This window comes from Danio rerio, chromosome 5 (assembly GCF_052040795.2).
Source record: "Danio rerio strain M-AB ecotype USA chromosome 5, GRCz13ab, whole genome shotgun sequence".
In the NCBI taxonomy this organism is placed as follows: Eukaryota; Metazoa; Chordata; class Actinopteri; order Cypriniformes; family Danionidae; genus Danio; species Danio rerio.
The window spans coordinates 39,510,413-39,537,106 of NC_141025.1; the positions used below are offsets into that span (position 1 = coordinate 39,510,413).

Consider the following 26,694-nt stretch of genomic DNA (forward strand, 5'->3'; position numbering starts at 1 on the left):
ATTAGCATCTTCCTTTTGAACTTTCTATCAAATGCGGCTAAAAATGATCATGGTTTTCACAAAATACTAAAGAAAACAACAATCTTGAACACTAATCAAAGCATATTAATATGACTTTTGAATGACACTAATTACTTAATGAGACAATAATTATACTTAAAAATCTTTCACATTAGTTTACATCATAAAATTTATCTTAAAAATTAATGTTTGCTAATATTTTTGTTTTTCCTGTAATTGTAAATGCAGTGAACAGAGTACACCCTGTGTTGTTGAACAATAGTGTATCTTAAAGGGGTAGTTCACCCACAAATGATTCTAAAAAAATTCAACAAAAAATCTGTCATCATTTACTCATCTTTGACTTGTTTTTAAACCAGTTGGGAGTTTTTTGTTGTTTTGAACACATAAAAAGAGATTCTAAAGAATGTTGGAAACTAGTAAACATTAACATGTGTTGTATGAAAAACAAATACTATGGAAGACAATGGTTACCCATTTCCAACAAGATTCAAAATATCTTCATTTAGGTTCAACAAAACAGAAACTTAAACAGGAATTTACATTTTTGTGTTAAAAATCCCCTTAAAATCTCCGTACCCAAACTAACCACTTTACCTCCAACAGAAATGTTATCTCCACTACCCCCTGATGGCTGGTACATTCCAAGGTCCACAAAGGTAGTAAAAGAGGATTTTCCAGAGGCCTTGACCAATCCCCTGGACTGATACTGAAATGAATAGCATGATCACGGTCAGCCAATTGAACACACACTTGTTGTCCAGTACATCAGATAAAGAATCAATTACAAACAAAAAAAAAAGCTGGATGGCATGCTGATGAAATGATAAACGGTGGAGTAACTGAAGCTCCAGAAGTGGGCAGAGACTCACATCATAAGTAGAGTCTTTCCCGGGGGAGGAGTGGGAGGCCGAGTCTGTGGGAGAGTGAGAAGGCTGAACCACATCAGGCAGGTTGGTGTATCCATTATGACTGCGCTTCTCTGGAGTCTGACAGAAACAAACACACAAACAAACTCGGGCTGTCACTGGTGCTATGATATTGGCTTCTAGCATGCACATAAAGGCTTTATCCTTCTGAGGCATAGTGGGACACTAATAAAGGGTCAATGAAATGCTTAAAACCTGTAGTAAGTCAAAATATACATACAAACTATATGCTGCTTTAATGAAATAAATAGAATTAGGGCTAGTTTTATTTATTTTTGTTTATGATTTACTCAGGAATGATGCAATAAAGGGACATAATAATATACCATAGACATTATATTTTATTATTTTCAAATAATTCTTGTTCTGTTGAACTGTCTATTCCTTAAAGATGATTTTATCCATGATTTCAACACTGATGATATCAACAAATGTTTCTTAAATGCCCTGAAGGATCAGAATCTGAATAAAATTAAAACATATCAATGATAATTCTACCTTATAAATATATTTATATAAAAACATGTCTAATTTTAAGATATATTAAAGAGTTAAATTAGGATTAAAAATATTTCACAATATATGTACACTTAAAGGCCCACTTTATTAGGTACACCTGCCCAACTATTAGCTAATGCAAATTTCTGATCAGCCAATCACATGGCAGCAACTCCATGCATTTAGGCATGCAGACATGGTCAAGACAATCTGCTACAGCATCAGAATGGGGAAGAAAGATTATTTAAGAGACTTTGAATGTGGCATGGTTGTTGGTGCCAGACGGGCTGGTCTAAGTATTTCAGAAACTGAAAATCTACTGGGATTTTCACGCACAATCATCTTTAGGGTCTACAGAGAATGGTTCGATAAAGCGGAAATATCCAGTGAGCAGCAGTTCTGTGGGCGCAAATGCCTTGTTGATACCACAGATCAAGGGAGAATGGCCAGACTGGTTTCCAGCTGATAGAAAGGCAACAGTAACTTGTTGCCTTGTTGATACCACAGATCAGGGGAGAATGGCCAGACTGGTTTCCAGCTGATAGAAAGGGAATGCAGTAGAGCATTTCTGAACGCACAACACGTCCAACCTTGAGGCAGATTGGCTACAGCAGCAGAATACCACAACCGGTGCCACTCCTGTCAGGTAAGAACAGGAAACTGAGGCTACAATTCACACAGGTTCACCAAAATTGAACAATAAAACATTGGAAATAATGTTGCCTGGTCTGATGAGTCTCGATTTCTGCTGTGACTTTCAGATGGTAGGGTCAGAATTTGGTGTCAACAACATAAAAGCATGGATATATCCATCCGGACTTGTATCAATGGTCCAGGTTGGTGCTGGTGGTGTAATCTTGGCACACTTTGGGCCCATTGATACCAATTGAGCATTGACATTGTCACTCACATAACAATGAGTTCACTGTACTCAAATGGCCTAAATAGTCACCAGACTCAATCCAATAGAGCACCTTTGGCATGGGGTGGAATGTGAGATTTGCATCATGGATGTGCAGCAAACAAATCTGCAGCAACTGTGTGATGCTATCATGTCAATATGAACCAAAATCTCCTTGTTGAATCTATGCCATTAATTAAGGCAAAAGGGGGTCAAACTTTGTTCTAGTAAGGCTTATCTAATGAAGTGGTCAGTGACTGTATGTATTGTTTTAACTGTATTCTTAAACAAATGGAGAATAACTTAAACACATTTAAAATTCATTGTTTTTATTATTAATTTTTCTGACCCAAACCTAAGAATTTTAATGCACATTTTTACTTCTCATTACAAAACGGAATATTGAGTTTGCTGTTAGTTTTTGCCATTTGCTTAATTCACAAGTCTTTGTTGTTATTATTATTATTATTATTAGAGAGAGAGAGAGAGAAAGAGAGAGAATCTGTTCTAGATTATATAGATATAATGTAGATATAAATTCCTCTCCACTCCTCTACATGAGGAAGCTACAGTGTTACCATTAGTATTTTTTTATTTAAATACTTTAATTAATAATTAATTTTAAATAGGTTTATTATGATAATTTAGCAATTCGATTTACAGCTATAGAAGGATTTAGTAGTAGATGCCTAAATCAAACCCTCAAGCTAGTTTAAAGTTTATGCTGAGGTCTCATGAATGAACATCCCACCAGCGCACAGACACACAACTCATCCTACCCTCTGCACAAGCATGGTTTGGTCTCCATATCCTCCAGCACGTTCTTCTTCTCCTCCTTCACCTTCCTCCTCTTCATGGACAACCATAGTGTTCACAGAGTCAGAATCTGCATCACGGGGGCTGACAACACACATTTAAAAGAAAAATATGAAAAATAAAGCCATAAAAAGAAGTTATCCAGCCGTTTTAACAGGCTTTAAATCTGACAGTGAAACAGTCAAACTGGAAAATAAATAAAAACACATGGTTTTAATGTACATTTTACACTAATAACTAAGACCATTAACTAAGAATTTTAGCTCAAAAAAACTACTAATTAGCTGCTTACTAACAGATGGCAAGGTAAAAGTTGGATTTAGGTTTTGTGTAAGATTAGGGATGTAAAATAGGATCACACTTTATAAGTGCTAATAAACAGTTCATATCTTTATAACAGGCAGGTAATAAACCAGTAGTAAATAATGTGAATTGTTACTTAAACTAAAGTGTTACCAAATGCACATAAAAACCGAAATTACACACGATTGCATAAGAAAAACACATGGAATGTTTGACTGTTCACACACTTTTAGATTTTTAGATGATGAATGACTAAGCAAATAAGCAAAATGTGTATTATCATAAGTCGTCAGTTGGGACACTTCTATCTTCTCTCACCGGTCAGTAGGGCTTTCCTCCTCTGCTCCTTCTCCACTTTCACTCTCTTCGCTGCTTTCACTGCTCTCTGAGGAAGAGGAGTAGTCGTTGGCCTTCACAGGGGGCCGCGGCTGCTCCTCTGCTCGCTCCTTAGAGTACAGACCATGATCCTGACACATCCACACCAACAAATCAACAGGCAAATGAGCAACTGTCATATAAATAATCTCCGATTTATAAACACTGGACCCGATAAAGTATAAACATGGGACTTCGATCATGCATTCCATCTTTCAAAGTCTGGAGTGTGGAGGGAGTGGGATATATTGGGGAGGAGGGTGAACGTGGTCAGATCAAGACCGTAAGTGCAGGACTGTCCCTCAACAGATGCTGATGGTTGCAGACGGGTGACATCAACTGGATAGAGACGTCCATCGAGAGACGCAAGACGCTAAACAATGGCCCAAAATTCACATGTAATGTTAACTTTGATGATATATTTTAAAGGTATAATTTATGGTTAAATGTTTCTTTTCTCTGTGGGACTCAAAAGACATAATAAAGGCCAACGGAATACAAAACAACACTGGATTTTCACTGGAGGCTGCATGAAGCAACAGCCAAAAAACAAAAACAAAAAAAAAAACATTTGTGTTCCACAGAAGAAAAATAAGGTTTGAACTAGGTATAAAGTCACTTTTTGCACAAACATAGTTGCAATATGGATTTATGTGGGTACTTGTTTATTTAACGCTATATTCATCTACCTTTAAGCATCTGAATTATTATAATTAGGATAGATTAAAAAATACAGGGTTTGCAAAATTTCTAAATCCCTGGTAGCCCGAAATAAATTCCCCTAAGTTTTTAGTAGCCTGAAATAAACTGATGTGGCCCAAATAGAAAAAAACACTATTTAGTTAATAAAAAGAAATGCATATATCTACTAAATAAAGTTATAAAGTCATTCATTATAGTCTATTTTTAAAATAACCACATTTTATTTAATTATTGTATTCATTATTATCATTGTTTTTTATTTATTCATTATTATTATTATTAGTAATATTTTTCATTTTTAATTGTACCTAAAACAAATCATGTGAAAAACTGGTAGGCTTACCTTTATCACTTTACCAGTTTTTTTGACAACACCAGTTAGTGCAAATGCTAATATAAACACATATTGATAGTGGCTCCTCGATGCATGAAAGTTACATCCAACATAACTACCCAATTTGTGAGAGAATGCAAAAGCATTGAAATAGGCTATGGCTGCGTCAGATATTGACTACTACATAGTAGGTACTGCATTTAAACTTAAATGTAAAACTCGACCGTTAGAAAAGTAAGTTCTATACAGTATGAATGTGAGCAGTGTGAATGAAACTTGGACATACTACAGTACATCCGCCATTTTGTCATGACCTACCCACGTCAGTTGCGTCTTCTTTTCTATTTTTGGTAGCCCGACTGGAAAATATAATAACACTGGGATGTCAGGCTTGCAGTTTTGAGAGCCCTGAAATATATATAACTGTTTGAAAGCAGGATGTCAATAAGACTTTTTTGTTTTGTTTTAATAAAGTCTCTTACGCTCAGCAAGGCTCCATTAATTTGATTATCTTCAATGTTGTGAAATATTACTACAATTTAAAATAACTGCTGCCTATAGTAATATTTATTTTAAAAAAAGGCGATCTATTGCTGTAATTTTTAGGAAGTCTTACTCCGGTCCTTTGGTGTCACCTGATCAGTCAGAAATGATTGGAAAATGTTGATTTATTAAAACAATAGAAACATTTTGTTTGTGGAATTTTATAATTACAAAGTCAGCCAGCAAAAACCTTCACCGATTTAGACTGAACGTATGCAATGCATTATTTCTATTTTTTAAAATCATGTTAAACTCAAATCTCTGAAAGGATGTGCATACAAGATTATGGGCTATTAATTTAATTATCATACTGTAATTAATTCAAGACAGCCTTTAAGAAATGTCATTCTTAAATCATACGTGATTAATGCAGCAATTATTTGATCATTATTTTAAACATGATGATGACACAACATTCATTTGACATTTAGCTTCATCCACATGGACACCATCACGAGAAGATGCAGTCATGCAAGAACAGAGACTCGGACTCATGCAGATACACAGATACGGGCACTGACCTCTCCTATTGCTCTCTTATAGCTCTGAGGGCAGGAAGAGGAGGAGGAAGAGAGATTGATGAGAGGAGAGAGGGATGAGAAGGGTAAAAGGAGAGGAGGAAATGTAAGGAACAGAGGTTAGTGTTAAGAGGAGGGCTGAGCGTGTTCATTCTATAAACAAGACACAGGCAAATGATCTGGGACTCTATGTGCATGAGTGTGTGTTTGTGTGTTTAACATGCAACCCTTTGTGTGTTTATAATTGTGTGTCTCACCGCTGGTCTGCTGGGTCTAGATGAGGTTCGGGATTCTCCTGGTTTGTGTCGGCCATCATGAGAGAGGGTTGGAGAGGAATCCATTTTAGATGAGCCTGAAATATATAACATTATGCACTGCTATATCTGCTTATAATTGCTTAAGACAAACCCTACCTAAAAAAAAAAAAAAAAAAAAAAAAAAAAAAAAATCACATTTTAATTTATGAATCATTATTTCTAAACGCGATTGCTCTCAGGTATCCCACCAAAGGGCATCTGCCATATTTGTCAGATTAAATAAGTGGTCCACAGTGTATTTTAAGGCCTGCTTGTGTATATAAGATGCAAAGCAATGTGTGCTTATGCTTCACTTGTAAAAAATTGTATTATTTTCTTTTTAAATCACGTTTTTTTTTCTTCATATATCTTATTTTGATTAACTACAGCTACTCAGCTAACATGAAAACATTCTCCTCTGAAAGCCCACCCTCAAGAGGCTCTGATTGGTCAGCTAAGATAATGTGCTGTGATTCGTGGATCGGCTCTAGGTCACCAAAAAGCATCACATCCAGTCACTAACACGTGCTGTGCCCCGGCTGTTTGTTATTTAAGATGCAGAACACAGGGAAAGTGCCTGCATAGAGAGACACTGCAGTGCTGGTGAAGATTGTGGGTGTTTACAGTGGTTTGACAGGAAAATATGAATTTGTAGCAAAATTGTTAATGTGCCAAACAGCATTTCCTCCTGTTTACATCCTTGTTTACGTCCTCGCTACAACATACCGTTAACGCTAGAAACTGTGCATGTAGTTGATCAATTTTAACAAATAAAAATACTCACAGGTTGTGGCTCACAATCCACAGCTTCGTCGGTTGGAGGAGTTAACCGAATCCAGCACTGAACTGGGAGAGATTTTAGAAGTTCTCCTTTGTCAAAAGCTAGCTATTTATTTTTTAAATAATTCTCTGGAACATAATTAAAATTAAACTGTAAGCACTTCTCTCTTTGTGTCGTGACTTTTGGAAGCCCAAATACAGAAACAGAACAAGCTCTGTGGAAATAGCAGCGTTTGGTCAGCAATTTAGCTTTCTCTGGTATGACATTACAGCGACTCTGGCCACACCCCTTTGCTGCACAGGGTGTATGGGCATGGTGAATGCGCGTAACCCGAAGTGTTTAGGATCCTACTAGCCTGGATGTATTTTTTGTAGACCCCGAACTTCGTTCGCTCTAGGCTTTGCTAAGCTAACTCTGTAAAAGCCAATGCCTCTCTTTGCACTGAACATTTAGAGTCTTACATTCAGAGATATTGTTTATGTTCACACAGCTACATTACACATCAAGTAAAGTTTAAAATATGATATCATAGTGGACCACCTCTTTAAGCTTTCTTTTCCTATAGACCAATTACCATGTTTGTAAACATTCAGGATGCGCGTGCAGGGAGGTGGCAGAAAGAAACCAGGAGAGCTAGCTTTTACAGCAAGAGAATGACATCCAATGTGGTACAGAGTTTGTTGTTGTCTTAGAAACAAAATATACTGATTACGGATTATATATATTATTTACATAATGCTTTAAGCGTATTATAACAGCTTGTCACCCAGTGATAAAACTAGAGATTCTGCAAAAATAACGTTAAAGTGAGTGGCGTTCGTCTGACAGGTCCATTTGAGACAGCACCCTCCCATTGAATATTGGATAAGACGAAATGGCCAAGCATCCGGCCCCAAATATACAATCTCATTAAAGCTCCAAGTGATTTTACAAGAAAGAAGTTAAAGGCCTACACGTCTTTGGATGCCAACAATGTTGTTCTGTGTGGTCATGTTCAAGAAATAATGTTCCATAATTACCAGATTCAACACTATGTAGTGCTAAAAATCGAGGTTCTGCCTAGCCAAAGACAAGGAAAGAAGACGGAACTGTACAAGGCCTGGGTAATAAATCATTAACAAGCAAAACGACTGCATTCTGACAGTGAACTGCACCTGTACGGCAGGATATGTGAACTTACACATAAAGGTAAAGTTGGTTTTATATTCACACATTTAGACTTTCTCCCTAATAATATAATTTCATAAAAGTATTATTTGCAAACTCTAAATAGCAAAATCATATTAGCAGCCAATGACTATCAAAGTACAACATTGTTCACAGTCAAATAAACAGTGTTAATGTTGTTTTCAAGTCACACTTGCGGGTTATTTCAGACCGAATATTCAAAGTGCCATGGTAAACGATAAAGGGAGTGTCACAAGTTGTCACTGAATGAATGTGTGAAAATAAACCATGTTTACCTTAATAACTTACACTTTCACGTTTCATTCTTAGCATTCAGTGTTTGCAGTTTAATTAACCATATGTAACTGTTTTTGCTGAAATAATTTCTGCAATCAAAACAAGTAATATGTACGATTCAGCATAGCGTGAACTTACCTGATATAATATGAGAACTGCAGAGTCCAGTATTTCTAATTAGGTCGTCACTTCATTCAGCTCCCTTTTAGCGTAAGACATCTGCAGTTGGCATTAAAGCAATGTGGTGTATGGTAAAAGCTAAGTTTTCTATTTTTGAACTTTCGAATTTGGCATCCTACCGCACAACACGACATGTTTACTATTGTAGCCTGTCTTCTTTTTTGCAACCGGGGACCCGTGTAACGTAGGTTGGTAATTAATTAATAGGTTAACAATTTTTTTAGCTTCAAACACAAACTTTTTTCATAAGAATATACATCACAACCAGCCTTCATCTTTGTCAACACAACTCGTCATTACCAAGACAACAATTGTCATAACTCTTATAAAATTCATGATTTATTTATAAAGGTTTCATTACAATCATTTTAATGACAGATTTATGACAAGTTGTCTAGGTAATGTCAAGTAGTCATGACAGACAAAAACAGGCTGTGGTGTATTTGTTTAATATTGGGTTGTCACTAACAAGTTCATCTTTGCATTTAAAATGTCGTAACTAAGCGAATGACACTTAATGACAGTTGTTATAAGCGACAATGTAATTCTTACACAGCTGAATGATATTTTAAATTATCAAGCTAATGTTTTAATACTTGTATGCAATTATTAAAAGCATTAATGAGTTATTTTTTTAAAACTTTTAAGCTAAATTGAGTTTTGCTATTGTGTTAAACTGGCAGTGACTACTGAAATGTTTGTGTCATGCCAAACACCAATGCCAAATCAGGCATTACTTGTATAAAATTCTGTTATCACTCAATTCGCGAAATCCTGGAGGACTTTATCAAGACATTTTTTTATTGTGGTCATGTTATGTGCTGTCCTTACAGTTAGGCAATCTGAAGTTTTACTGTGCTTGAGGGCAGATGTGCTATCACAATATTTGCAAAACATGTCGCATTCAACACTCACTGAGTATGCGGTGTCTCTCCAGAGAGCCGGTCTGTGGCAGGTTGGACATGATGCTCATGCTGTCTCCTCTCTCCCAGCGCTCATTGCGACTCAGATCTGGATTACTGACACAGAAAGAAAACACGGTGCAGGAGTCAGGCCACTCACACGAGTCGTGTCACTTCAGATGAACATGGGTGTATGTATATATATATATATATATATATATATATATATATATACGGTACACACTTTACCTTGCTCGGACTGGGTGTCTGATACCAGAGGAGAGATTTGTGTTCAGTGCAGTGGCTATAGAGGCTGTTCTCTGAGGAATCTAAGTGAGAGAAATTAGGAATTATAGAGAAATCATGCATCAGTCGTGCTGATGTTAATCATTACAAGGACAAATTAGCACACATCTACTGTTGTATCTTAATTTAGCGACTATACACAGTTTATTTGCACAAGATTTTTAGTTAGATTAACAAAGCCTGCATCAACATTTTTTTTCCCCACACCCAATAATGCTTTGTGGAGGGAGAAACTTCTGCTAAACTAAACAGTAAGTGCTTTAAAAAGAAATAAAAAAATTAGGGTGCAATGAGAAAACTTTCACAAATAACTTTCAGCAGATCATCACTAACTGAAAGAAGAACTCGAAACTGTCTTACTGTAGGGAATACAAAGAGAAAATCATCTGGATGTGGCCAAAGTGATGCTTCTAATACAAATGCTACATTACAATGCCAAGTGATCCAAAGGACTAATATCCAAAATATACAAAGCCGTGTCTAACTCATGTACTTCTTCCTTCCTTTAAAGAGTGTGTGGGGAAAAAATTTAGGTCATGAAACTCAAGATACCGATAGGTCTGAAAAATGTAACAATTTGTTTTCTACATGTACTTCATTGAGTGTTCATGAATTCAATTATAAATTCGTTAACAGAGATTATCTTACACCCTTATATCTGAAAAAGGTTTACAGAAACTTCTCTGGTCTTTGTTTTAACTGTAAAAAATGCAAAGAAACAATCCTGCACTGTTTCTGGTATTGTGACAAAATCATCTATTTTTGGAAGAAAATACAGTGGATCCAGAAAGTATTCATAGCGCTTCACTTTTTCCACATTTTTTCATGTCACAGCCTTATTCCAAAATGAATTCAATTCATTTATTTCCCCATAATGTGGGTAAAATAATGTTAACACCCCATAATGACAAAGTGAACAAGGAGTTTTTGAAATTGTTGCAAATTTATTTAAAATAAAAAAGCTGAAAAATCACATGTACAGAAGTATTCACAGCCTGTGCCGTGAAGCTCTAAATTGAGCTCAGGTACATTCTGTTTCCACTGATCATTATTGAGATGTTTCAGCAGCTAAATTTGAGTTCACCTGTGGTAAATTCAGTTAATTGGACATGATTTGAAAAGGCATACATCTGTCTATATAAGGTCCCAGGGTTGACAGTGCATGTCAAAGCATAAACCAAGTATGAAGACAAATTAATAGTCAGTGGACCTCTGAGACAGAAATGTCTTGAGGCACAAGGCTGGAGAAAGTTACAAAAAAATTTCTGCTGCTCTGAAAGTTTCAATGAGCACATTGGCCTTCATCATCTATAAGTGGAAGATATTTGGAACCACCAGGACTCTTCCTAGAGCTGGCCGGCCATCTAAGCTGAGTGATCGGGGGAAAAGGGTCTTAGTCAGGGAGGCGATTAGTAACTCCATGTTCACTCTTTCTGAGCTCCAGCATTCTTCTGTAGAGAGAGGAGAACCTTACAGAAGGACAACCATCTGTGCAACAATTCTGCATGATAGAGTTGCCAGACGGAAACCACTCCCCACCTGGAATTTACCAAAAGGCATCTGAAGGACTCTCAGACCATAAGAAACAAATATATGTCCTTGAGTGGCCCAGCCAGAGCCCAGACCTAAATCCTGATGAACATCTCTGGAGAGATATGAAAAGGCTGCACATCTTTGACATCCATCCAACCTAATAGAAAGGTGCTGCAAAGAGGAATGAGCACAAATTCCCAAAGACAGGTGTGCTAACCTTGTGGCATCATATTTAAAAATACTTGAGGCAGTAATTGCTGCCAAAGGTGCATCAACAAAGTATTAAGAAAAGGCTGTGAATCCATCCGTACATGTGAATTTTCAGGTTTTTTATTTTTAATAATTTTGCAACAATTTAAAAATATTTTTTCTTCACACTGTAATTATGGGTTATTGTGTCTAGAATTTTGAGGAAGTTTATATTATATATATATATATATATATATATATATATATATATATATATATATATATATATATATATATGAACTTCCTCAAAATTCTTAGTTAAAAAAGTTAGAAAATTTTGAAATATATATATATATATATATATATATATATATATATATATATATATATATATATATATATATATATATATATATATGTATATATATATATATATATATATATATATATATATATATTTTTTTTTTTTTTTTCATGGTCTGTTAAAATTCCAGATTCTGCTAAAAAAAAAAAAACATAACCATAGCAACTAGAATAGAATATTTGCTTGAGGCTTCATTTCTCTGTAGTGCGAATGCACATGTTCTTAAATGTGTTCAACAGTCCCTAAACACCGCCTGCTCTCCACTGCTGAGCTCATTCATCAACCCAGCAGCTGGAGAGACTCATGTAAACTTTTGACGTTGATAATCTTAGACCATGTCTACACGTCTTTTTATAAGTGAAGTTTTCCCCGTTTATCTGTCAACATGAAAAATCAAAAAGGCATTGTGATGTATGTTAAGGGCAAGCTAAACCTACAGGCAGAGATAATGACACTCTGAGTTTTCAGAAATTTTTGGTTTCATTAACTCAATACTGCATTTTTGTGTGGAAAATTAGCAATACCGTGAAGAAATAAAATGCTGTTTTGAAAATACCCATGTTTGAGTGGACAGGGTCTTAGGTTTTATATTGGAGGTGATAAGACTCAGTAGAATATTGCCTTTGATTATAAACTTTTTCTTTTGCAAAAACAAATACATTAGGTAACTGCAAATTACATTTCTGGTATTGGATCTCTTCATTCTCTTCAAACACATTTTGCATGAATGAAATCGTACGAATTAGCCACTTTTGAAACACATTAGGAAAAAGATAAGGAATTGAGGAAACCAGTCTCACTTTGGGAGGTTGTTCAATCTCAGGAAGACGGATCCAGGGTCCGCGGTCGTCTCTCATTGGCCGGGACTGAGGGGCAGGAGTCTCTGAGGTTGGGTCAGAGTTTTGACGGACTAGTTCTCTGGAGTGTAGAGGACGAGGTGTGGGTGTGGGTGAGGGGTCCTGGGTGGGGAAGGCGGACATGGTCTTAGTGGGCTGATCACAAAGAGACTGAGAGCGAGGGACTGGAGCGGCGTATGGTTTTAACGGCACTAGATGGGCCATCTGGAACTACGGCAAATAGAGGGGGCGGACATGACATACGTCAAAGAAATCCAAAAAGGAAAGTGAGAGGGTGGGGAGGTTTTTAATAAAAGAGGCAAGTTATGAGTTTGTTTTAGAGAGTGGAAATAAGTACAGGCAGTTTAGTAGAAGTTTAAATGTGAGTGTGACATGCGGAGAAGGGAAACAGGCCACCGGGGTTGGGCAGCAGAAAAATGCAGAAGATCCAGCGCAGGATATGCAAGAGAAGAGGATGTTCCCCAAATGATGGAGGATTACACAGGAAGTGAGTGGGCCCACAGGAAAGAAAGAAAAGAAAAAAGAAATCATTGAAGAGAGAGTAAAGTGTTAGCCAGAGCATGCAGCATTGAAAAAATAAATGATGGCATGGCATCCTACTGCTAATCACTCTGTCTTTTACTATTCATTTTTAAATATTTTACCTAGTTTTAAATGAAATACCATTACTGACAATGCATTTATCAAAATAAACTACGAATCAACATTTGCTGAGAGAATATTTTTTTTTAAGTTTTGGAGACTTTTTTCCAGAAACACTTATAAAACGAATCCAAAATGACATTTATTATGTTACAAGATAATTCTATTTCGAATAAATGCTATTTGGTTGAACTTTAGCAAAGCACTGTAAAAAACAGAATCATGATTCCAACAAAAATTATTGATGCTATTTTAAAGGTGCAGTAGGTGATTGTCTTTAGAAACATTTTTTTTTTGTTGCGCTGGTTGAAAGTCTCTTGACATTCCAATAGTAATGATTACAGTAAGAGATCTAAATGTGTTTATATGTATTTTTAAATTATGGGTAAGGCATAAGATTAAAAAAATGTTTATTTAATCAAAAATTGTCAGGCCAATAATTCACATAATTCTGATAAGTATCCCAAACTGTCTGTCAACAAATGTAGACTGGTACAACTGCGCACCTCTGTTCACTCAGATCTGCCCATTGCGCATGTACATGTGCTGCGTTCGCGGGAGTGATAGCAGCAAAAACAAATGCTGAATCAAAACTTTTTAAAATCCTGAACCAATATTGGAGTTACTTTTGCACGTTGGAGGAAGGACGACACCATGACTGAAGTATTTCTTTCAGACAAGTAAAAAAAATAGTGTTGATTTTGTTGTTATGAATGGGTTATATGCACAGAAGGGTTGTTCAGCCACTGAAATCCTCCAGCAAAAGATTGATGTGACTAATTTTTGTATCATAAGGGACCTTTTACAACATCAATAATGTAGATTTTTATTTAGTTTAACAACAAAACATCAGTAAACATCGCTATTCTGCCTAGCCTGCTCTATTGAGGTGAAGTTGCTTTTATATTTACATTGGTTCATATTTGAACAACCTGTGACGAGCTCCCTATATTGTTCACCGTGCCACTCTGAATATTCGGTCTAAAACAGCATGCAAGTATGACTTAGTAATAAGTGTAATTTCTGCACGCTGCTAGCCAACCACGAAGAAATGGGTTGCACTGTATTTTACTGTACTACTGTACTGTGCACTTACCTATGAAATTACTGGGTTATGTAAGGTAACTACATGGGTTAAGGTTAGGTTCAGGGGTGGGTTTAGGGTTAGTACATAGTTATTAGACAGTAAATGTAATGTCCATGATAAGTTAATTGTATTTACGTGCAAAAACCGCACTGTTAAACAAAATGCAACCCTGAAATGAGGGACACAGAACTTTGATTCCTCAATTCTTTTTTTAAAACTAATAATAATAGATTAAACGGTCAAAATATTTGCACTGACACCCCTAATAATTGCATCACTTTTCTGGAGATTCAATCAAATTCCTTGATTTTCAAAGGGAATGAAATGACTTGCACACCTTTCCCTGTCCACCCTGCGGCTCCACAGGTCTCTGCATGGGCGGCGTCTGCGCAGCTCCTGATTGGTTGATTGACTCAGAGCGGGATTGAATATTAGTGTCAGAGACCGTGGTGCAGATTTTGGGAGAGCCCTGTCTGTTCAGCTTACTGCGCTCCTCGACCTGAGGAACAAAGCAGGACAAATTGATTTTGAGGCTTCAGTTTATGGCCCATTTCCACTGAGTGGTATGGTATGGTACACTTTTATGCCCGTTTCCACCGTCAAAAAATAACAAAAAATTAACCGTACCATACCACTTTTAGGTTACCCTTTGCAAAGGGTACCAAGCACAACAAATGGGTACCAAAAGGCAGAGCTAGCTGAACGCTACTGGTTTACAGAAATAGGTCACTTGCTCATGGACAAGCAGAAGAATGAAAACAAAAGAATGGATATGTTTTAAATACACAGCCGAGACATTACATTTATTAATGAGCCATGGTTGACTCGAGCGTAAACGAACCATCATCGTCTTGATGAAAAGCCACAAAGCCAAGAAGAACAAAGTCTGCTGTCCTCTTGTTGTTTTACGAGCATGCTAAAAAAGCGAGCCGTTTCACTTTCTCCATAGCAGCTCGCGATCGTGTGTATATTTAAAATATTTGAAGTTTCGAACTTCTTGAGCTGATGATAAAAAACATGCGCATGATTATTGAAGTGCCTCTGATATCTGATCCTTTCAGAAACAGACAAACGCAAGAGTGAAGCGTGAAAAAACAAAGGAGAAGCCAGAAAAACAAAGGGGCAAATGATTTTTTTCAGCAAACTAATACCTGAACAAACTGCCATGTTCAACTATTATCATCCACTTTTGGACTATTATGAACTCAGAAAGACAAACTAACATTTATAACTAACTATTCTAACAGAGGTTACATGTGCTGGTGAAGATTAAAGACACAGATGAGAGGTTTGCACTGACTGTGCTATATTTCGTCTTGTTTTTGAACCCAAATAAAAACTAAATAAATGTGTGTAGTTTACTGTAATTGGTAACATATCGCAGACTATAAGGGTCTGTATATGTTGCATTGACTTATTTTTGTTCATATAATGGCTGATGTTGCAGTAGGCTATTTAGCTATTTATCATTGATCTGCAATTAAAATCATACCATTGGTACCATTTTGGCAGTGGATATGCAAGCCTAATAAAGGTGACCCGTACTGTACTATACCACTTAGTGGAAATGGACTATTAGAGCGCTTTTACCCTCAGTGGGGTGAGAGCGTACCTCTCTAGCCCAGGCTGGTTTGTTGTTCTCTAGGTTCTTGCTGTAGTGATACATCTGTGGTTTCTTGTCTTGCTGCTGCTGCTGTTGCTGTAGAGAGACCAGATACGCATGTTCCTGCTGTAACTGCCTCTGAAGCCTCTCTGACTGTCTCTGCTCCTCCAGCTGTTTACGCTTATACTCCTACACACACATGAACAAACAATTAATAAGTCATTAAGCAGCGAGATACACTGCACTGTGTTGTTTGCAGGTGGAAAAAAGGACTGCACAGTCAACATGCATACACATATATACACATAAACGTAGAACGTACCCCTTCACAACATGCAATCGAACAATTGTGTATTAAAGGAATAGTTCACAAAGGAAGATAGACTGAAGCCATTGTCATCCATAATATTATTTTTTTCCAAAATCTTTAGAATATCTTAAGTTTTTAGAATTGCTTGAGAGTGAGTAAATGAGGAAATTGTCATTTTTGGGTGAACTATCCCTTTAGTGAATTATTACACACACAGAAAACGTAATTATTTGAGTTTTACATTATATATATATAAGATCATAGCTCACATTTACTGAAGAGTCTGAGCAGTGTTTATTGTACAACTGAACGACAAAAGCAAAACATTTGTCTTAGCTGTACGATTCTTCTTCAGTGTAGTGGGTATACAGTAATTATTGTGTATAATTATGTCATATTGCATTTTGATTTTATCCCAAATTAACAAATAAACAAATCCACACATTTTAAATGATAAAAATCACCCACTTTATACTGAATAAAACACAAAAACACATACGCAGAGGATTGTAAAGAAGTCAAGTTTGATGAGTCTCACTTTAGCAATGATTCTCCTGCTTTAGAATAGGGGTCTTAATTTATCTTTATATTGTAAGTTGCTGTTGTAAAAAAAATCTAATGTTTGGGTCAGCAATGTACTTTTAGTGAATAAAATATGTATGTATACTACCCCCCCCTTTTTTATGATATGTTATGTTGTTTGGATATTGTGTAAGTTCTGTTTTGTTTTTGTATTCTAGTGTTAATATTTTGTGATTGTGATTAATTGTGGGACCCCCTTGAAATAGAGATGGTACATCTCAAGGGGTTTATCCTAATAAATAAATATAAAATATCAAGAATGCACTGGTCAAGAGTGACAGAAAATACATGTTACATAACCTCTGTAATTCATATGAATGTTATCCTTTCACAGTTTTATTAACATCAGTGGTTTAAAGTTACAAACTACAAATACTCAAATGTTTGTAATTGAGTAGTTTTTTTTTCTTAGAAATTGTAATTTACTAAGTAATTTTAAAAATGTGTACTTTTACTTTCCCTTGAGTATATTTTAGTACAGTATTGGTACTTTTATTCCACTTCTTTCCTTCAACCTGCAGTCACTACTTTACTTTCCTTGTCTACAGGAATTAGAAAACGTCCAACCTAAAAGCAACCAAATATCAATGTCATTTGACATAGTTATTGGGCATCAAAATAACGTTGTCCTTAGACGCTGACTACACCTTGAATTTTGGCCACCTGACGTCACAACTTAAATCCAATCTAATATTAACATCTTATGAAGTTGTGTGCCTGCTGAGCAAGAACTAAATGCACTACAGAATGTTACAATTACACACATCCACAAATTACATGTAAATGCATCAGCTTTTTACAGCGTAATGCTTACTACTCTAGAGTACTTTTGAAAGATCTACTTTTTACTCATACTTGGAATAATATTCACAACAGATATTTTTATTCGCACTACATTTTTATTCAAGTAATGCTTTTAGTTGTATGACTTTTCAGTACTCTTTCCACCATTGATTAGCGATTAAACTAACACAAAATCAGCATGTCAAACTAATTTCAGATTAAAGACTGAAGTAATGGCAAACTAAAAATGAGATTTGTCATTATTAAATACAAATCTGATTTATTTAACAAACATTGAAAATGTTCAACTTTAATTTGTAATAATATGTCACAATATTACTACTGAATTGTATACAAATGTGGTGCTGGAACAAAGATTTTTCCCCAAATCTTTCAATCTGTAGTCAATGGGGTATATGCCAAACTAGTGTGTTTCCCATACTGATAAACTTCTGGTGACCTGTTATTGTGAGTTTTTTTTACATTTTATACGGTTCCTTTAACAGCATCGATGTTGTAATGTAATTCAAATACAATCAGTTAAACAGACTTTGGCAATTATTTAGTTGCTCAAGCGTAAAACTAGACAAAAAGCCGCTTGCTCGCACGCACACATCAGAATCGCAGGCTAGCGCAGAAGCTCCATTGAATATACTGGGGTAAAATAAATGCTCATATTATAAAGACATGGCAGGGATAATGTAATTTATTGCAGTGCTTCTTGTACAATTTGAGACCCACTTTATATCGCATATCACTCAGCCAGTGGAGATCGCTTATTTTTAAAGAAAACAGACATTAAATGCACCGATTTTGCATTGGCATACAATTTACCGGAAACAATTAACCCAGGTAACTGGCAAATTAAAAGTCCTATTAGCATGCTTCGGCATATACCCTATATTCAGCTTCATATGATTAAAATTCCATTCTTGATTTGAAAATGATTGAACATTTACATAATACAATAATATTCTCATTTTGAAGACTTTTAGCTTCATTTTTAACCATGGCTAAATTTAACATAATGCTATATTTTATATCTCACAACTTTATTTATTAAATCCAAAATTAACTGTTTTCTGTAGTCATATGATAGCTCCAAGAAAGGAGGTCATATGAAGCACCTTTCAGAGCAATCACAAATAAGAGATTTTGTTTTATACTGATTACTTTGCAAGTTTAGTTTTAATGCTTGTTTACTAGTTGAAGTCTCAATTCAGTTATTTACTAATTTAAGTTATTTAACTATCTATTAATTTAAGTTAATTTAATTTAAGTCAATAATCAAAGCCAAATTGTATACAAATTATCAAAGTATACAAATGTGGTGCTTCTTTCAATCTGTAGTCAATATTCAGCTTCTTTTGAATAAACCTTTTTTTTTTACTTGTGAAAATGCTTGAACATTTGAATAATACTTATTTTGTTCTCATTTGGAAGACTTTAAGCTTTAATTTTAGCCTTGGCTAAATTTAACATAATACTATAGTTTAGATCTCATAAGTTTATTTCTTATATCCAAAAATGTCTTCTGAAGTCATATGATAGCTCCAAGAAAAAAGGTCATATGAAGCACATTTCAGAGCGATCACAAATAAGAGATACAGTAAAAATATAAATGTAATATAAATATATTGGTTTATACTGATTACTTGGCAAATTTAATTTTAATACTCGTTTAGTTAAAGTCCCAAATCAGTTATCTACTATTTTAAGTCAATAACAAAAGCCAAAGTGTATAGAATTTATTAATGTATACAAATGTAGTGCTGGAGGGAAGATTTTTCCCAAAATCTTTCAATCTGTAGTCAATTTTGAGCTTCATATGACTGAACTTGCATACTTGACTTGAAATGCTTGTATAGTAATTTGCATAATACTTCTCATTTGGAAGACTTTAAGCTTCAATTTTAGCCTTTTATATTTTATCTCTCATATCTTTTTATCTTAACCATTTAATTGCCTTCTCTACCAAACGGTTGACCGTGTTTATATAGTTTTAAATGACTGTTAAAGTCATTTAAAGACAAACAAACATAATCCTGGTGCACTACTACACTTGATTTTGGTTGTACTGAAAAAACAACATCAAGAAAATAAGTTAAATGAGAATGTGAGATATTTTATGGCATACTTTACAATATAAAGATGATTTAGTGTTCAAAAATGTTTTATTTTGAATATATATTTTTTAATTAATTGGTCTTCCACTTTATATTTCCAAATTTTTCATAGTATATTTATTAATTCCTGTACTTTTACCAGAAACCGGCATTTCAACCGTTATATATATATAAAATAAAGAATAAATGAAGACCCCTTTTCAGAAGATTTCAAGACAATCCTTACAAGCGGAGTCTAATGGCCTTGTATGATGAGACACACCAAAGGACCGAGCAGACCAGAGCAAAGCAACAGAGGGGAGTGAAAGAAAGCAGTGTTTACCATTAGCAATGCCTGCTCCTGCAGTAATTGCTGCTGCAGTATCTCTAACTGCCGCTGCTCTTCCTCCAACTTATGTCTTATAAACTCCTACAGAGAGAGAGGGATGGAGACAGAGAGAGAGAGAGAGAGAGAGAGAGAAACAGGGAGCAGTGAAGGAGGAGGAAGAGACAGATCAGAATAGACTCAAAAGGATGAAATAAAAAAAGCTATTTGGGAGAGCGGACAGATGCACCTGTCTGTAGAGCCTCTGAAGATGGAGGCAGACATTTTAACATAGTGTTTCTGATGGGCTTTTTAAAATGGCTGAAGACACCTTAACAGAGCAGATTTCTCTTCACTGGCTCTGGTGGAGTTGTAACATCACACCGCCTCGATGATCTTAAAATGGCGAGTGTTTACAAGTGGTTTCAGTCACTGTGTTGCGTATTCATGTGTCTCTACAGTCGTTTAAACTAAAAGAAGTGTCATTTACATGTGACTTGGCTTTAAAGAGAGTGTCCTGTGGCATATTGTGCACTAATTCATGCTGATTGGTCTTTTGTGTTTCTGTCAGTTCGAATTGAATTGAATGTAGGGCTGCACACGCTTCTCCCACACACACACACACACACACACACACACACACACACACACACACACACACACACACACACACACACACACACACACACACACACACACACACACACACACACACACACGCACGCACACACGTACATGCACACTGCTGCCATGGCAACCACTCCACAGACATTCCAGGGCCAAAGCTGTGCTGAGTGGAACACCCACGCTTGGTTGTGATTGGATGGCTGCCTGCAGTTCTGTGGCTATGATTGGTCAGCTGTCTGCGGTTGCGTGGCTGTGATTGGTTACCTGCTCTCTCTCTGCCAACCTCCTGTCCTCCTCTCGTCTCATGTCATCGAGTCTCCGGTGAGGAGCTTTATCCTGTTGTTGCCGCACCATCTCTCTCTCCTTCCTCTGTTGCTGTGTGTGAGAGAGAGAGATTGAGAGAGTGAGTCACTTTAACATATTTGGCTGAAATAATGAGAGCCTTCCTGTTGCTAAAAATCAGCCAGTGCTTTTGAGAGGGTAAATTAAAGGGGAAGAGAATGAGGAGCCGGGGAAAAACACTGAAAGTGTAAGTGACGAAGACATTGGGCACCATTCTCGAGAGAAAGAGAGAGAGAGAATAGTGAGATTGGTGAGTCAGTGCACTGCGGTGCTGCATTCAGAGGGATAGTGGCTAGATGGTGCTAGCATCCCTATTCACAGAAGCTGCTTTATTTTACAGTATAATAATTCACTTCAATTGAACTGTCCACTGACAGCAGGACAAAGGCATGGATTACAACTGGTATTAAGATGCTTTTCAGTTAATAGGATCACAAGCGGACAGGGGAGACATGATCTGGTTTACACCTGGTGTTTAAACACGTCTCTTTTGTCCATTTTCAACAACTTTTTTGATGAGAGCAGGTGCAACTGTATTGGCTTCTCTTGTCTTTCAATCTAATAGCACACATGTTTGCCAATTTTTTTCAACTGTAAATTTTTTTTTTTAAAGTACCAAATTAATTAAACAAGCTTTATGAATGGGCTAGTTCGGGGATTCTCAACCGGTGGACCTCAGCGATCTTGCAGGAGGGTCGAGAGCTTAAAAAATTATAGTATAATATTGAGAGTTAATTTTATTTAATTATTAATAGCTATATTAAAATGATCAAAGTAGCGCACTTTCTCCTGTTCTCTGATTGATTACTTCAAACTTAGCACAAAAACAGCCTCATGATCTCATCTAGTCCACGCAAGTCTGTTCATTCACAAAAGTATGCATGAAGTGAAAGTAAAAGTCTCTTTTTGTGTATTTCTGTGTGATCTATTTAATATATTCGCATAGTTGTCCAAACTATTGTCCTGTAAGTGTTTTATAATTGACGTGCACCCATACCTCCAATACAGGAGGATCTAGCAAGGCTCAATAGGGTTTCTGCCATAGAAGGTAAAATAAACTTGCATTCAACATTCAGACACTCTCTGGCGGAGCTGTTCACTGTTCCCGTAATTGATCTCCCAATTATACCTAGCTGCAAACTCAACCGCCATCAGATTGACGCGTTTCAACGGTGTTTTACATTTGTCTAAATATTTTTGAATAGTAGATGTTTAATAGTAGATATTCAGTCAGTCCAGTTTAAAGCAGAAGCTGGTCTAGTTTTATATATGATTAAATTTAAATAAGATTATCTATTTTTTATACTATGCTGTTAATAGAAATTAATAGAAGGCACAACAAATGTATTATATATATATAGGTGGGTCTTCAAAAATTGATTTAAGAAAAAAGTTGGCCCTGAAGTGAAAAAGGTTGAGAACCCCTGGGCTAGTTTATGCACTGAGCAATAAAAATAAAGACAGGCCCCCCATGTCCACTATTTCCAACGAAATTATTTAATTATTTATTATTATTTTATTTTATTAAATTTATTAACAGAACAGTAGCTATGTTTTTTTTCCAAAGATGCGAATTAAATGTATGGGCAAAACTGGAATATCGCATAAAAGACGTGTGAATAAAGCAGCGTTTCCATCCAATCAAAGTCAAAGTGAACAAACTTGTCACTTCCTAATTAACCAGTGCCAATTATCCAAAGTAAAAACGTAATTTGCTGAAAGGAGAAGCTGCATGAATCTTTTCCTCATTTAATAAATGACTTGCGCCTCAGAAGACAATACCGACATACAATGAACGCTTTTTACTGTTCTGGAGGTAATTAATAATAACACTAATTTTGGCATTTTAGAATGACCAGAGCAACATTTCAGATGTTTTACAAACATTTTTATAAAATCACACAATCTCTTATAACAAAATCACATGGCTTTTTTTGTGTGCATATTGGAATTTGTTTGGTAAGTGTTTCCATCGTAGTTTATGCACATCTTTTCTTATACAATAAGAAAATCCTATCTTATCCTACTCAGTTATGCGCATATGTTTTTATGTGTATTTTCAAAATGTATACGCATTTTCAAAATGTATACGCATCTTGCCATTTCCACCAACCAATTTATTTTCCAAAATGTGCATAAAATAGGTCGATGGAAACATAGCTTGTGACTTTATTCAATGATATTCTAATCACAAAACTGTATCCCTCATGAAGAAACACTGATTTAATGTAACAAAGCTTATTTTTTTTTTAAAGGTCCTGAGATGTGCTTTGAAATATGCGTTTTTATTCAATGTTTGACAATCTCAATCCTAACACAAAAAGAGTGTGGGACAGTGTAGCTCCTCCCCTTTTATTAAAAAAAAAACCAGCCAATAGTCTTTTGTTTTATCACAGCTATGCCAGTAAGAGTGGTTGAACTCAAGCGCATCAAATGAAATGCAAATGAAAAGCGTCTTGAAAGGGGCGGGGCATGTCAGATACTAGTGAGCATTTCATTGGTCAAGATTTGATTAGAAGCTATAGTGTGAGGTGACGTGAATAAAACCGTTGATCCAGATGGGCGAAAGTGCTAAAGTACAAGCGTTACATGTTTATATAAGTTTTATGTCTTCTAAATGCAAATTTGTCATTGTTTTAGAGCACACTAGCTAGATATCCTAAAAATGAATAATACTGATATTAACATCTAAAAACCTTTATTTTAACTTAATGGGACCTTTAATAGACATAACCAGCCTCTGACTATTATAACCAGACTATTTTTCTAGAGTCATTTTCAAAAGCCTCTAATTTGGCTTAAAATCTTAGGTGAAACATTTTCCCCTAAATTTTGGCCCTCAATACAAAATAGTGGATTACTCAGCAAATCCAAGATATTAATTATTTTTGTTTTTATCAGCATTTATATATTATATATGTCATATTTATACAAGTACAAAAAATTTAAATCTAAACTATGTACCAAAGAGATCTGACTCTGAATGACCCATGTTTGCTTTTTTCAGTATTTCAATTCAGCTTAGTAGCCTCCAGCAAACATGTCTTGATCCCACATGGTCTTGATTTAATTAGCTTAGCTGCAAGGAGCTTGACTTTGAGAATCTCTCCTAGCAATCATGAACACAATGAGCAACAATACTCAGTACATATCAAATACACACACTCCTTTGTGCTATAGCCTCTTCATCACCTTGTGATGTTCAAGTTGCCTGCGATCATCTCGATACCCTGTGATGTGACAACCACTGTGTCCTTCCACAGTCATGCAGTGACAATGACCGCTTGCACTAATTCAATTAAAAGTTTGACGTTAGTATAAAGGCTTCTCAGTCGTTCAGCTGGTTTCCCTCTCTCAAATTCACCTCCACGTACCTCATGACATTCCACAGATACCACCCTGAGTTCACTCTAATGAAGAGAGAGCAGCTCCAGATAAGAGAAAAATGTTGAGCACTTCAACAAACACTGCTGTAAAACTTTCCGCTGTGATGTATGCCTTTTAAAACATGGCATGTTCTCGATTGATCTTCTCATACAAACTTTAAGCTCTGTCAGTGGGGTGCTATGAAGTTCAGGCCAACTTTAATAGCCAGGATGATAAGATTCTAAAATACTAAAACGACAAGATCATTCAACAACAACAATCTTGTTCTTATATTGTTACTTGTCATTAGGAGTAAGAGTTATGACCAAGTTTATATCACGGTAACAATATATTTCACGACAGAGTTGTTTATGCTGGTAGTTATTCCAGAAAAATCAACAAAAAATTCAGATAAATAGAGACCCTTAAATTAAAGACCCTGAATATTTCAGAAATGAAAAGGTCTTTTATTTGGACCTTGTTAAATATAGTAGGGATGAACAATAATGTATTTTTCCAAGACTTTTTGGTTTTTCCTTTTCTGTTTGTGTGTTTATGTACAAAGTGTTTGAGTAAGGTTTGAGATTTTTATTTCTCAGTAAGTATTAGCTTTGGGGTTGGTAAAAATATCGAATTTGGTACCAATCGATGCTGAAATTTAAAAAATGTTGATATCCCGCTAACATCGGAGTGCTGTTGAGCATGTTGTTAAAGGGTCACAAAACACCAAAACACATTTTTTTGGGCTGTTGACAATCGTATGTGTGTCCCACACTGCTAACAACACTATTAGGACACATATATCTCACTAAAAAGTGAAAATTGGTTGTTATTTCGAGCAAATCTGTACTTCCGGTTTGAAACAAATTTTTGAAGCTGCGTCACAGCCATGAGATCTTAGCGTGTATTCCAGCATTTATACTGGACGTCTGTACCTGGAAGTACCTCATGACATCTCTGAGTGTGCTGCATTCATTCATGAGTAAGACTTGGTTCAAACCAATCAGCACGCTCTATTGTGTATGCGGTGCAACTTGATTAATATGCATGATAGCTTCGAAGACTGTTTTTACCTGTTACAGTGTTCAGACGGTAGATAGACGCCATGTTGTGTTGCAAGTGGGTGAACAAGAATAGTTTGGAGATACAGGTCATCAGTGCTGCTTTTATAATTTGCTGCAGTGAAGGTTTAGTTTTCATTTTCCCTTTATGAGAGCCCAGCTGGACTCACGTGTGGATTACAGTGCAAGCTACTCTCGACAGAAATACGTGTCTAAGGAACATTGTTTACCCGAGAGCTTTTCTTATCTGCAATAGTGTAATCTGGATTTACCTCTAGTCTCCTTTTAATAAAAACGCAGCTCCAGTTGGTGTTAATTGTCCTGTCTCACACACAGATTTGGTAAGTAAGCGATCATTGGTCTTTGTTTGTTTATTCATAGGCAAAGTTAGTTCGTATCGTCAGCAGTACTCTTTCCGTGTTTAAAGATGGACCTTTGTCAAATGATTTCTAAGTTAATAAAGCTTACAGTACGTTAATATCACTACAATTTGGACTGAAAAATCTGCTGTAAATGCTGCTCTCCGAGTGTAAACATGTAAGCCACACAATCAAACTTACCGTGGTGTAGGATTTTTTACCGCATTTTTTGACAGGACTAACACACACAGCATTCTGACACTACCTACTGAGTGCATCTAAGTTACAGAGAAAAGCTGAGGTTTTTTTTTATTTCATTCGCCGTGCAGTAACAAACATTGCATGAAAAATAATTGCTTCCAGCAGTTCCTCGAATCAAATATCTTGTTTGTCACGAGGGCCATGAATGAAATTCCTGAATGAAATAGCCAAACTGCAGTTAAAGTTGACAAAGTAATAATTCGGCAAATAATTTGATAACTGATGTCCATGTAAACACAGTCTTTCTCCTCTGCATTTTTGTTTGTTTTGCCTCTGTGAAAATCAGCGCGTGCCCAAACCGACACTCCCATTATTATGCAAATTTTTTACAGACCTTCTCTTTTTCCCTCCTCCGACACTCCCCCCTAAACAGAGATGGACATGCCCACTTTCCTGACTTTTTCCAAAGTAGAGGTGTGAAAACACCCT

The 26,694-nt window shown here is 36.0% G+C and overlaps 1 protein-coding gene across 16 annotated transcripts in view; it reads right to left on the minus strand.

The window, feature by feature from the left end:
- mink1 (misshapen-like kinase 1) overlaps positions 1 to 26,694 on the minus strand; it is a 79,632-nt gene that overhangs the window by 12,927 nt on the left and 40,011 nt on the right. For 2 of the 16 annotated variants that reach the window (XR_015489838.1, XM_087250930.1), the window contains exons 12-23: positions 21,141 to 21,251; positions 20,268 to 20,354; positions 16,154 to 16,333; positions 14,879 to 15,040; positions 12,756 to 13,016; positions 9,813 to 9,892; positions 9,577 to 9,680; positions 6,198 to 6,292; positions 3,787 to 3,935; positions 3,129 to 3,249; positions 894 to 1,010; positions 619 to 730 (exon numbers count right to left, since the gene is read on the minus strand). Coding sequence is in view for 15 of the 16 variants with exons in the window: in XM_087250930.1 (XP_087107056.1) it covers positions 619 to 730; positions 894 to 1,010; positions 3,129 to 3,249; positions 3,787 to 3,935; positions 6,198 to 6,292; positions 9,577 to 9,680; positions 9,813 to 9,892; positions 12,756 to 13,016; positions 14,879 to 15,040; positions 16,154 to 16,333; positions 20,268 to 20,354; positions 21,141 to 21,251 (1,579 nt within the window). In the remaining variant the exon portion in view is untranslated. 16 annotated transcript variants of the gene reach the window in all.